This window comes from Perognathus longimembris, chromosome 22 (genome assembly GCF_023159225.1).
Source record: "Perognathus longimembris pacificus isolate PPM17 chromosome 22, ASM2315922v1, whole genome shotgun sequence".
Lineage (NCBI taxonomy): Eukaryota > Metazoa > Chordata > Mammalia > Rodentia > Heteromyidae > Perognathus > Perognathus longimembris.
Genome location: NC_063182.1, coordinates 9,409,925 through 9,422,303, shown reverse-complemented (window position 1 = coordinate 9,422,303; position 12,379 = coordinate 9,409,925). Strand labels below are relative to the sequence as shown.

Below are 12,379 nucleotides of genomic sequence, written 5' to 3'. Positions count from 1 at the left end.
GGAGCGGGGAGCGGCAGTACTTGTGTTAGTAGCTGTTTCTTTCTTTCTTTCTTTCTTTCTTTCTTTTTTTTGCTAGTCCTGAGACTTGACTTCAGGGCCTGGGCATTGTCCCTGAGCTGCTTTTGCTCACAGAACCCCTTCTGACTTTTTTTAATGTGGTCCATGCATGCTAGACAAGCACTCTCCTACTAAGCCATGTTCCCAGCCCATGTTATTAGCTTTTTAAATGTCTATGTACAAAGCTTTAGCACAGTGATTTACCTTATTGCTGTTATTGGGGTGTTTTTCTGTTTTGTTTTGTTTGGCCAGTCCTGGGGCTTGAACTTAGTGCCTGAGCACTGTCCCTGGCTTCTTTTTTGTTCAAGGCTAGCACTCTGCTACTTGAGCCACAGCGCCACTTCTGGCTGTTTTCTATATATGGTGCTGAGGAATCAAACCCAGGTCCTCATGTATACAAGGCAAGCACTCTTGCCACTAGGCCATATTCCCAGCCCCGTTGTTATTGTATTTTTATGTGGGTGTGACTTAAAATTTTCTGGTTCCTATGTTGATTTTCAAAGAAATTGGCACATTAGCTTGGTGCTAATATGAGTGATGCCTTGTAAAATACTCAGTCACTAAATGTCATACCCAGCTTGGGCATTGACCATTCCAGACTGCTTTGTATGACTTACAAGGTTTTGTCTCTCCTCACTTGATCTTTTATCTTTGTCTTTTTTTTTAATTGTCATCTACTTGTATTTTCATAAATTTCAATATTTCACAAAACAAAGCTTTAGTTAGCTTTTGTTAAATCAACAGCAATGTCTAAATTTTTATTGTTATTATAAAGGTGATGTACAGAGGGGTTACAGCTACATAGGACAGGTAAAGAATGCATTTCTTTTTGGGCAATATTGCCACTTCCCTTGTTCTCTCCCAGTTTTTCCCTCATCCTACCCACAAGTTGTTTTTTGTTTTTTGGGTTTTTTTTGCCAGTCCTGGGCCTTGGGCTCAGGGCCTGAGCACTGTCCCTGGCTTCTTTTTGCTCAAGGCTAGCCCTCTGCCACTTGAGCCACAGCGCCACTTCTGGCCATTTTCTGGATATGTGGTGCTGGGGAATCGAACCCAGGGCCTCATGTATATGAGGCAAGCACTCTTGCCACTAGGCCATATCCCTAGCCCTAGGGTCTTGCTATGTAAGCCAGGCTTTCCACAAACTCATAGTCCTCCAGAATGAGCCTCCTGAATGTGGGCATGATTGGCATTTGTGTGTCCTGCTTGTGCTCCCACTACAAACCATGTAAGAACTCCTTCCTACTCTCTCACTCTACCTACCCCATAAATGTTAAATCTTTTAGCAGCAATTGATACTAACAACCTGAACTTGGTAACTAGATAACCCCTAGTTTTGTTTGTTTTCAAAGAGATAAGGTTCTGTTATTTCCTAGGCTTGGTGTACTGAACTCCTGGGACCAAATGGTTCTCCTGCTTCCGCCTCCCAAGTAGCTGGATCTGTACCCGTGTACCACTGTGCCTGGCTTATCCTCCACCCAATGTGTGTCAGTATGAGTTGCACATTTCAGCAGGGCTACAATTAAACATTACTGAATAACTGCATAATTCCCTCTCCCTTAATTCTGTTCCCCTTGTTAAGAGTAAGGCTGAGACCAACTTTCTGGTGCTAAAATAACATCTGTTTTCATTAGCATCCTTTAAAGGAATTTTATAGTAAGTTAGTCGAATTTTTCCTAGTTATTCAAAGCCTGAGGTGTCATTTTTATGTGTCACTCTGTGATTTTATATCCCTTCCAAACTGCTTTTAATCTCCCTTTCACAGATCTTTGTAGAATTTGATGGTTGTAACTGGAAGCAACACTCCTGGGTTAAAGTTCATGCTGAAGAAGTTATTGTGCTTCTCCTGGAAGGGTCGCTTGTATGGGCACCACGGAAAGACCCAGTTCTTCTTGAAGGCACTCGAGTGTCAAATGCACAGTGGCCAGCTCTGGTGAGTAGATTTTTTTTTTTTCTTTCTAGCAGTGCTGAGGGTGGAACCAAAACCTCCTAGAGTCTTGTGAAAGTATAGCCCTGGCTCTTCAAGTGGCTTTTGCTGAATTAATTAATTTTTATTATTATTATCTTTAAATAGTTGTATAAAGAAGTTCCCATTTGACAAAACAGTTTATAAATACAATATATCTTGATCAATGTCACCCTTTTCAACATCTCACCCATCCTTCCCAACCCACCCCTTCTCTCACTTTTCTTAGTTTTGTAGCATATATGTTAAGTTTGTGAAGTGGCTTTTATTGGGTAGGAATATATTTGAGTTCTCTTTTGTTATAACAGTAGTAAATTTCCAAATAGCTAACTCTTCTTCTGACTTGCAGAAATTACATGCTAAACATACTTTCATTCTGAAGTTACAAAAGAAAAAATTAACAGAGCTTTTCTCCTGTTTTCCAAAACTTTCAATTTGGTCATATTTAATACTTTAAAAAAATCTCAGACCTAAAGAATTTTTTTACTTTTAGTCTTTTCTCATTTTTCTCAAATAATGTAAACTTCCAAGTTTTTTTTTAAATCAAGCTTTGTTTTGTGAAGTAAGATGACAGTGTTATAAAATTTATGACTAGTCAGGTACCAGGTAGCTTACATCTGTAATCCTAGTTACTCAAGAGGATGAGATTTAAGGATCAAGATTCAAAGCCAACCCAGGTAGCCACATCTGAGAGACTCTTAGCTTCAACTGACCAGCATTAAGCCGGAGTCCACCTTGAGCAAAAAAAGCTAAGTGGAAGTTTGATGCCCTGGTGGCTCAAGCTTATAATCCTAGCTATTCTGGAGGCTGAGATCTGAGGATAGCAGTTTGAAGCCAGCCCAGACTGGAATATGTGAGACTCTTATCTCTAACTACCAGAAAACCACAAGTAATACTGTGGCTCAAAGTGGTAGAGCCATAGCCTTGAGCAAAAGAGCTCAGGGACTGAGCCTTGGCCCTGAGTTGATTCAAGCCCCACATACCACCACCACCACCAAAAACAACAACAAAAATGGAAGGTCTGAGTTCATTTCCTGGAATCAGCACACAAAAATAATAAATAAAACTTAAAGCTGGGTGCCTATGGCTTATGCCTATAACTCAGGAGGCTGTGTAGCCAGCCAGGGCAGGAAAGTCTGTGAGACTCTTATCTCCAATGAACTACTCAGAAAAGGCCAGAAGTGGCTTTGTGGCTCAAGTGGTAGAGCACTAGCCTTGAGCAAAAGAAGCTCTGGAACAAAGCCTGGGCCCAGAGTCGAAGGCCCAAGATTAATTAAAAAAAACACCAAAAACAGAAAGAACTTAATCCTGAGAAAGTCCGTTCATTTCTATCTGTCCTATTAGCAGAATTCTTGCATAAATGATAATTTCTTAAATTCTATACTCTTGCCAACTAATTACCAAAAATACATATATTGAATAAATAATATTAAAATAAAACTTTCTAGCTGTACGTATCATCACTTACTAAAACTTTTTTTCCCTTGTGTGTGGGTGGGGTTTTTTTGGGGGGGGAGGGTGACTGTGGTAGTTTCACAGTACAGCCTGGGCTGGCCTCAAACTGGTCACCTTCTTAAGCACTAGAATTATGAGCATGAAATACTGTCTTTCATTTGTTTTTTTTGTTTTGCTTCAGTTTTGTTTTGCCGTCCTAGGGTTTGAACTCAGGGCCTGGGCACTGTCCCTGAGCTTCTTTTTTTGCTCGACTAGCACTCTTACCACCTGAGCCACAGTGCCACTTCCAGCTTTGTCTGTTTATGTGGTGCTGAGGAATCAAACCCAGGGCTTCATGCATACTAGGCAGACTACGAAATTATAAAGAATTTAACAAACTGGTCATGGTGGCATCTGCCTATAATCCTAGCACTTGGAATATTTGGGAGTCCAAGGCATAAGGATTATGGGTTTGAGGCCAGTCAGGGATACATAGTAAGGCCCTCAAAAACAAAAAAAAGAGAGAGAGAGAGAGAAAAATCTCTGCATGTTTATTTACGTCAGTAATTACAAATCCCATGACATTTTCAGAGAAGTAAAGTATAACTGATTTTTCCTTCTTGAAATCTGACAAGATGAGTCAGATCCTTAGGAAAAATGAAGAATTTCTTATTTCTATCTGTCCATAAATGTTTGAGGGACAGATGTTGAATTAGAAATGTTGCAAGGGACTCATGCTTTAGCTTATCTGTATTGATATGGATATATTTAGAAATAGGCACTTTCCCTGAACCTAGAGATTGATTGAATGGTTACCTATTTTCCTTTCCAAGTTCTAATCGATTTCTTGTCATTGTATTTCACAGACTTTCACTCCCTTAGTAGATAAATTGGGTTTGGGTTCTGTGGTGCCAGTAGAATACCTTTTGGATCGAGAGCTTCGTTTCCTGTCAGATGCTAATGGATTGCATCTGTTCCAGGTATTTTATACTTGTTGTACCTTCAACCTGTTATATTTCTCCTTGCTAATTTCTTTGTTGGTATAAATATGAATATTTATCCCTCCTCTCCATTTTCTTTTAAGATTTTCTCAATAAATTTCCTAGTGTGTTTTAAAGTTTCTTTGCTTCCTTGGAACGCGCATTTGGTGGTTGAGGCTTTTTTTTTTCTTTTTTAATATGTATCCCTATTCCAACCTAAAGTCACTCAATACTTAAGACCACAATTCTAAGGGTCCCTACAGAAAGGTGGCTTCTCTGACTGAGGTAGCTATTACTGCAACTTGAGTCTGAGACATTTATGATTACCTCAGTGACAGGTAAACTGGGAAGAGTGTGGGCTGGTGCCCAGAAACATGAAATATTGCAGAGTTTAGGTATGTCTTTAGTTACAAAGGAAAGGAGTAAGTGGTTTAAACAAACTAGCATCTCAGTTGTAGTTTTGGAATTTAAGAAAGCTACTGTTTTTTGCTTGCAAGGGTTGCTACCTGAAGGATAAAAACTGAGAGTCTTTGAGTGCTGGTGGCTCAAGCCTACAATCCTAACTGCTCAGGAAACTGAGATCTGAGGGTCCGGGTTTAAAGCCAGCTGGGGCAGAAAAGTCTGTGAGACTCATCTACAGTGAACCAGCAGAAAGCCAGAAATAGAGTTGTGGCTCAAGTGGTAGAGCACTAGACTTGCGGAAAAAGCAAAGTGAGAGCTTGAAGCCTTGAGTTCAATCTTCAGTACTGGCACCAAAAGAGAGAGAGAAACTTCGAAGAATTAGACGGGTGTTCTGAAAGTTTTAATAGGGATTTATTTTAATATAACAGAGTTAAAATAGGTAAAAATAGAAAAAGAAACATTTTCTGCTCTAGATGCAGAATACAGAAGTTAAAGACTAGTTTTACTCTTATTATTGAGAATAGTATTTTCTAAGATGTATTCTGTAAGAGATTAATGATTTCTTTTTGCTATATCTTCCTTTCTTGCTAGGCAACCTTCTTTTATTCATCTTTAATGTTTATATGAGATGACACTAAATAAGTCCTCCACAAATACTAAAATAAGCAAAAATTTGCCAAGAATAAAAATATTTTATTAGTCAAGTAAGTGTGAGAAACATTGGCCTAAGCTGGGTGCCAGTGGCTCATGCCTGTAATGTGAGCTAATCGGGAGGCCAAGATCTGAGGATCATGGTTTGAAGCTAGCCCAGACTGAAAAGTTCCCAGGAGACTCTTACGTCCAAAAAACCAGAAGTAGAGCTGTGGCTCAAAGTAGTATAGCCTTGAGCAAAAGAGCCCAGGGACAGTGCTCAGGCCCTGAGCTCAAGCCCTACAACCCGCAAAGAAACAAACATTGGCCTGAACAGGTTTCCTTTTTTTTCTCTGTGACGTCACAGAACCATATGTTGTATGCAGAAGGGGTGTGTGATATTTGCCAAACTTAACTGTTCCTAGCGTGTTTCATTTTTTGCAAAGAATCTTAATAGAGTTCTTTTTCTTTTTAAGAGCTGGAAGTCTGTTCTTTAATGAGCCATGAGGTGATTCGTTTATCAAGCTGCTCTTGTGTGGCCATATAGTACATATTTTGAGTGACACAACTACACTTTATACAGATGTTCCCACCCCCCTCCTACCCCAAGACTAGAGTTCTACAGATCCTTTTTTCCTTTTGCCAGTCTTGGGGCTTGGGACTCGGCCTGGGCACTGTCCCTGGCTTCTTTTTGCTCAAGGCTAGCACTCTACCTCTTGAGCCACACACCACTTGCAGCTTTTTTTTCTGTGTATGTGGTGCTGAGGAATCTAGCACAGGACTTCATGCATGCTAGGTAAGCACTCTACCACTAAGCCACATTCCCAGCTCCTACAGATACTTTTAGCAAGTGCTCTTAGAACTTCTCTGTATGTGATTTTTCTCATCTAGTTAGGTGTTGATGCCCGTTTGGGGGTGGGGGAGTGTTTTGGTACTAGTATTAGGACTTTAACTCAGGGCCTGGGCGCTGACCCTTAGCGTTTTGGCACAAGGCTGATGCTCTCCCACAGCTCCATCTCTGGCTTTTTGGTGGTTATTTGCAGGTAATGGTCTCATAGACGTTACTACAGAGCTGGCTTTGAACCACAGTCTTCAGATGTTTAACTTCCTGAGTAGCTAGGATTATAACATGATCCACCAGAGCCTGTCTGATGCTATTCATTTTAATATTAGGTGTTCTCTTTTTTTTTATCTTTACCAGATGGGAACAGATAGCCAAAACCAGATCCTTTTAGAACACGCTGCACTGAGAGAAACAGTTAATGCTTTGATCAGTGACCAAAAGCTACAAGAGATATTCAGCCGAGGTAAGAACAAGTAGTCTTCTGACTTGAAATCTGAACCAAGTGGATAGTCGTGTCGAATGATAGAATGGGACACCATCTAGTTTTGGGCTTTTTTTTTGTTTTGTTTTGTTTTTGCCAGTCCTGGGGCTTGGCCTTAGGGCCCGAACACTGTACCTGGCTTTTTTTTTTGCTCAAGGTTAACACTCTACCACTTGAGCCACAGCGTCACTTCTGGCTTTTTCTATATATGTGGTGCTGAGGATCAAACCCAGGCCTTCATGTATACAAGGCGAGCACTTTACCACTAGGCCATATTCCCAGCCCACCATCTAGTTTTAAACATTTGTTCTTATTGTCTTTTTGTGAATAGAGTCTTGAGTATCTTCAGTTAGCTGGATCTCCCAAATAAAGAAATAGGCTCTCAAGTATACCAGTATTTCTTCTTCATTCCACATTTTGTAACATGCTATTTTGTTGTGAGTTTAGTTTAATTTTCTTTGATTTTTTAAATATGTACTAAAGCTGGGTGCTGGTGGCTCACACATGTAATCCTAGCTACTCAGAAGGCTGAGATCTGAGGATCATGGTTTAAAGCCAGAGGGACAGAAAAGTCCCCTTGAGACCCTTACCTCCAATTAGCCTGCTCAAAAACTGGAAGTGGAGCTGTGGCTCAAAGTGTTAGAGTGCCATCCTTGAGCAAAAGAGCTCAGGGGCAGTGAACAGGCCCTGAGTTCAAAGACCTACAACTGAACAACAACAACAAAAAGTACTAAAAAGACACTATGTTAAGGCAATAGGGACACTGCCATTAGCCAGAATAGCTAGAAAATGTTAAGTTTTGTGGACATGACTATTTGAAAGTTTCTTAAGAACTTCAGACTTGACATCAAAAGATGTAGAATAAAATGTATATTTTTAGAATACTGTGTCCACTGACTCATTCACATGAACAGATTGTTATCTTTGTTTTCTTTTTCTTTGTTTTTCTGGTCCTGGGGCTTGAACTCAGTGTGGGGCACTGTCCCTGAGCCTCTCTGTGCTCAAGGCTTGTGCTTAACCACTTGAGCCACAGCACCACTTCTGCAGAATGTTATCTTTTTTTTTTTTTTGGCCAGTCCTGGGCCTTGGACTCAGGGCCGGAGCACTGTCCCTGGCTTCTTCCCGCTCAAGGCTAGCACTCTGCCACTTGAGCCACAGCGCCGCTTCTGGCCATTTTCTGTATATGTAGTGCTGGGGAATCGAACCTAGGGCCTCGTGTATCCGAGGCAGGCACTCTTGCCACTAGGCTATATCCCCAGCCCTGCAGAATGTTATCTTTAAGAACCAGAAAATGAGGGCTGGGAATATGGCCTAGTGGCAGGAGTGCTTGCCTCATATACATGAAGTCCTGGGTTCGATTCCTCAGCACCACATACATAGAAAAGGCCAGAAGTGGTGCTGTGGCTCAAGTGGCAGAGTGCTAGCCTTGAGCAAAAATAAGCCAGGGACAGTGCTCAGGCCCTGAGTCCAAGCCCCAGGACTGGGGGAAAAAAAAAGAACCAGAAAAAGAGGAAAAAGGGGAAGGACTAGTGGGGAGGGGAGGAGAGGAACTGTGGATATAGGTGAGTAGTATAATGTTTACCTAATATTCATAAGGCACCAGGTTCATACCTAGTACTAGGGTTAAAAAAATTATTAGCTTTTCTCTTTTGTCAAGTCTAAACAAATAAAGGTAGGAAAACTATTGGGTAAAGTTATGGGATATTTTGGCCATATTGGGGATTCAACTCCAGGACTTGTACTTGCTAGGCAGGCACTCTACCCTTTGATCCACTTTCCAGCCCTGTTTGTGTTATTTTTGAGATAGGATCTCATATTTATTTCCCAGCCAGTTCTGGACTACAGCCCTCCTGTTTGTGCTTCTCTGCTTGCTGGAATTACAGGTGCATGCTATTACACCCAGCCATTAGTTGAGGTGCAGTCTCATGAACCAATTTGATCTCCACCTCTCAAGTAGTTAAGATTCCTGGCATAATTCACTGTGCCCAGCTAAAGTTATATTTAATCAAGTAATAATAGAGAAGAAGAAAGAATATGAAGGAAAAATTGACATCAGAGATGAAATTTGAGCAGCCAGAATGCAAGGAAAGGACTATGTGAGTGTGTATAGAAACATTTTAGAAACCTAATTATAGTGCTAAGAGAGAACCATCTAAAATTAGTAATGCTTTAGCTATAGCTTCAAATATACAATATGTTGAAGAGACAACTGGCCTTCATGAAAGGCCAACTGAGATTGTAGAGTAACATTACCTGTTGCTAATATTACCTTTGACTCTCTGTGTTCCTATGAAGACAGGTGATATGTTTGTTCAGACTACTACTTGTAGAGAGATTAAAAATCACATACATTGAACTCTACATTGAACATACATTGAAAAATCAGATAGCAGAATTTTAATAGTCAAATATCATTCCTGTGATCATTTGATGTAACACCACGTTAAACTTAGTAGCCTCCTTTTTTTATGTATGTATCAGGTACTTGAGTATATTTCCGTATTTCCTGTAGGTTTACCAAAAAAGGTATTGTAAAGGTGATATAGAAAGGGGTTACATGAGTCAAGTAATGAGCACATTTCCTTTTGAACAGTGTCACCCTCTTCCTCGTTCTTTTTTAGTTTTTCCCCTTCCGACTTCCCTACTCCCAAAATTGTATAGTTCATTTCCAGCAAAGTGTCTACTGCTTCATATAGTTTTGACTTGTAAGTTTTTTTTTTCTCTTCCTATATTACTTCTAGAATTTTAAGCTGAAGAAGAGATGGAATTGGGGGCCTGGGAGTTTCTAAGGAATCATCAATCAAATGAAAAATTTATAAAGATTATTGGGGAAAATTATTTTTTTCTTAAAGTTCTGAGTATGGTAAAACTAGAATTGCTCCTTTTTTCAGCTCTGTATTGAAAGTGTCATGCATTTACATATATAGTTTGCCTTCTACTTTTAGAATTGATTATAAAACTTAGTTAAATCCAAAATATTCAGCTGATTGGTCTCTTCTTTAGGTCCCTACAGTGTTCAAGGTCACAGGGTCAAAATATACCAGCCAGAGGGTGAAGAATGCTGGATCTACGGTGTTGTAAGCCATCAGGATTCAATCACCCGTCTTATGGAGGTATCTATAACAGAGGTGAGGCTCTATTGTTCTGTCTAAAATCCATACATCTCCTTACTGAGGATAGTGTAGAGAAAGTAAGCACTTTCAGTAGTTGTAAGATATGGGTTCCATCCGGCTTTATTTATGTTATGGTTGTAAATAACGGCCCTGCACCTTTTTTTAACCTCACTACTCTCATCTGTAAATTAGAGGTAATTATGCAAATCTCCACTGACCTCACAGCATTCCTTTGAGGACTGACATAATGTACTTGAAAATACTTTAGAGCCAGGCATGGTAGTGCCTGCCTGTAATCCTAGCACTAGTGAAGCTGAGGCAGGGTGATGGAGAGCTTGAGACAAGTATGGACTACATAGTGAGACCCTGTCTATAAAAACAAAGCAAGGCTGGGAATGTGGCTTAGCGGTACAGTGCTTACCTTGCATGCACGAAGCCCTGGGTTCGATTCCTCAGCACCACATAAACAAAAAAAGCCGAAAGTGGTGCTATGGCTCAAGTGGTAGAATGTTAGCCTTGCGCAAAAAGAAGCCAGGGACAGCACTTCAGGCCCTGAGTCCAAGACCCAGGACTGGCCAAAAAAACAACAACAACAAAACAATGAAATAAAACAGAACCAGAAAATCCCCCTTTTAATTTGTAGAAGGATATATAAATGTAAGTAGTAATATTGTATTCATAATGGATTAGTTGTTAAAAGACTAGTTCAGTTAGCATTTGCTTTTGTGCTGCTTCTGCTACTATATCATTGATGCGGAAAAAATGAATTGTGTCTAATGAAGTAAACAAGAAAATGGCATCTAGAGATACCTATAGAACTATTTAAGAGAAATGTACATGAGTGTTTCAAGGATGACAAATAGGTGTTTATGGTATCTTTGGTTTCAGACTTGCTATTTTATGTGTGTGTGCCAGTCCTGAGGCTTAAACTCAGGGCCTGGGTGCTAACCCTGGCTTCTTTTTGCTCAAGTCTAATGCTGTACCACTTGAGCCACAGCTCCATTTAATGGCTTTTTGGTGGTCAAATGGAGATAAAAGCCTCACATACTTTGCTGCCCGGTCTGGCTTTGAACTGGATCCTCACATCTCAGCCTCCTGAGTAACTTGGGTTACAGGGGTGAGCCACCAGCACCCAGCCCAACTTTTTTTTGTTGTTGGTGGTCCTAGGGCTTTAAGGACCTGGGGACTGTCCCTGAGCTTTTTCACTCAAGGATAGCTCTCTACCGCTTTGAGCCACAGCTCTACTTCCTGTTTTCTAGTGATTATGAAGATGAGAGCCTCACAGACTTTTCTGCCCAGGCTGGCTTTGAACCGTGATCCTCAGATCTCAGCTTCCTGCATAGCTAGTATTACAGGCATGACTTCTGACACCTGGCCCAGATTTTCTCTTAATATCACACAAGCCAGGCATATTTCAAAGCCAGCCAGGGCTAAAAAGTCCCCATGAGACTCTTGGGAAAACAATACAGAGGTGCAATGCCGATGTGCATCTGATTGTATGAAATCATATTTATCTAAAATGAACTCCAGGAAATGGAAACAAGAAGTTTTTTCTTCATTGTTGTTTTTATTTTCTTTTGGTCTTGTTATTTGTCTGTCTTTAGGAGGGTAAGGGGGGGGCATAGAGTTAGGGGGAAAGGGTGAACAATTACAGCAGTGGTACTTGGTACTCACTATACACTATGTTGAAAATGAACTGTATAACTTGTGGGTGCAGATGGGAGGGAAAAACTGGAAGAGAGTGAGGAAAACAATGACATCCAAAAAGAAATTTACTCATTATCTGACTTATGTAACTGTAATTCCTCTGTATATCACCTTTATAATAATAATAATAAATTAAAAATATAATATGCCAAATAGAAATTATTTAAAGATGCAGAATTTGAAATGAGCATCCTTGAAAAGACACACTTAAGGCCTCTTCACTTTAATCAGTTCTTTTATTCATTAACTTAACAAATATTTGAATATTACCATGATCCACATCTCATTTCAAATGTTACTCTAGCAGTGAATGAGAGAATAGAGACCCCTGCCCTCATGGAGCTATTCTAGAAGAGGAATGGGAACAATACATAGTGTGTAGATGAGGAAAATGCATAGTTATATCTTGGTAGATAAGCCATTAAATATCTTTTTCCCCTTTTTTCTTATGTTCTGCTATCCTGCTCATACCACAGAGTGGTGAAATCAAGTCAGTAGATCCTAGACTTATCCATGTGATGTTAATGGATAACGCAACGTCTCACACCGAGGTATTGTAATAGACTGAGTATTTCAGCAGATTCACGAGCTTGTATTCTTTTGTTATGCTATCTCTCTCTCTGTATGTGTGTGTATGTATATATATACATATATACATATATGTATATATACATATATATGTACATATATATGTATGTGTATATGTACATATATATGTATATATATGTACATATATATGTGTGTGTATGTATATATATATACATATGT

General features: G+C 39.9%; 1 protein-coding gene across 4 annotated transcripts in view; it reads left to right on the top strand.

Moving 5' to 3' along the window:
• Positions 1-12,379, top strand: part of Kdm3b (lysine demethylase 3B) — a 73,833-nt gene that overhangs the window by 14,738 nt on the left and 46,716 nt on the right. For all 4 annotated transcript variants that reach the window (XM_048331063.1, XM_048331062.1, XM_048331061.1 and 1 more), the window contains exons 2-6: positions 1,820-1,987; positions 4,321-4,434; positions 6,668-6,773; positions 9,795-9,919; positions 12,088-12,162. In XM_048331063.1, the coding sequence (XP_048187020.1) occupies positions 1,820-1,987; positions 4,321-4,434; positions 6,668-6,773; positions 9,795-9,919; positions 12,088-12,162 (588 nt within the window). The remainder of the gene's footprint in view (positions 1-1,819; positions 1,988-4,320; positions 4,435-6,667; positions 6,774-9,794; positions 9,920-12,087; positions 12,163-12,379) is intronic.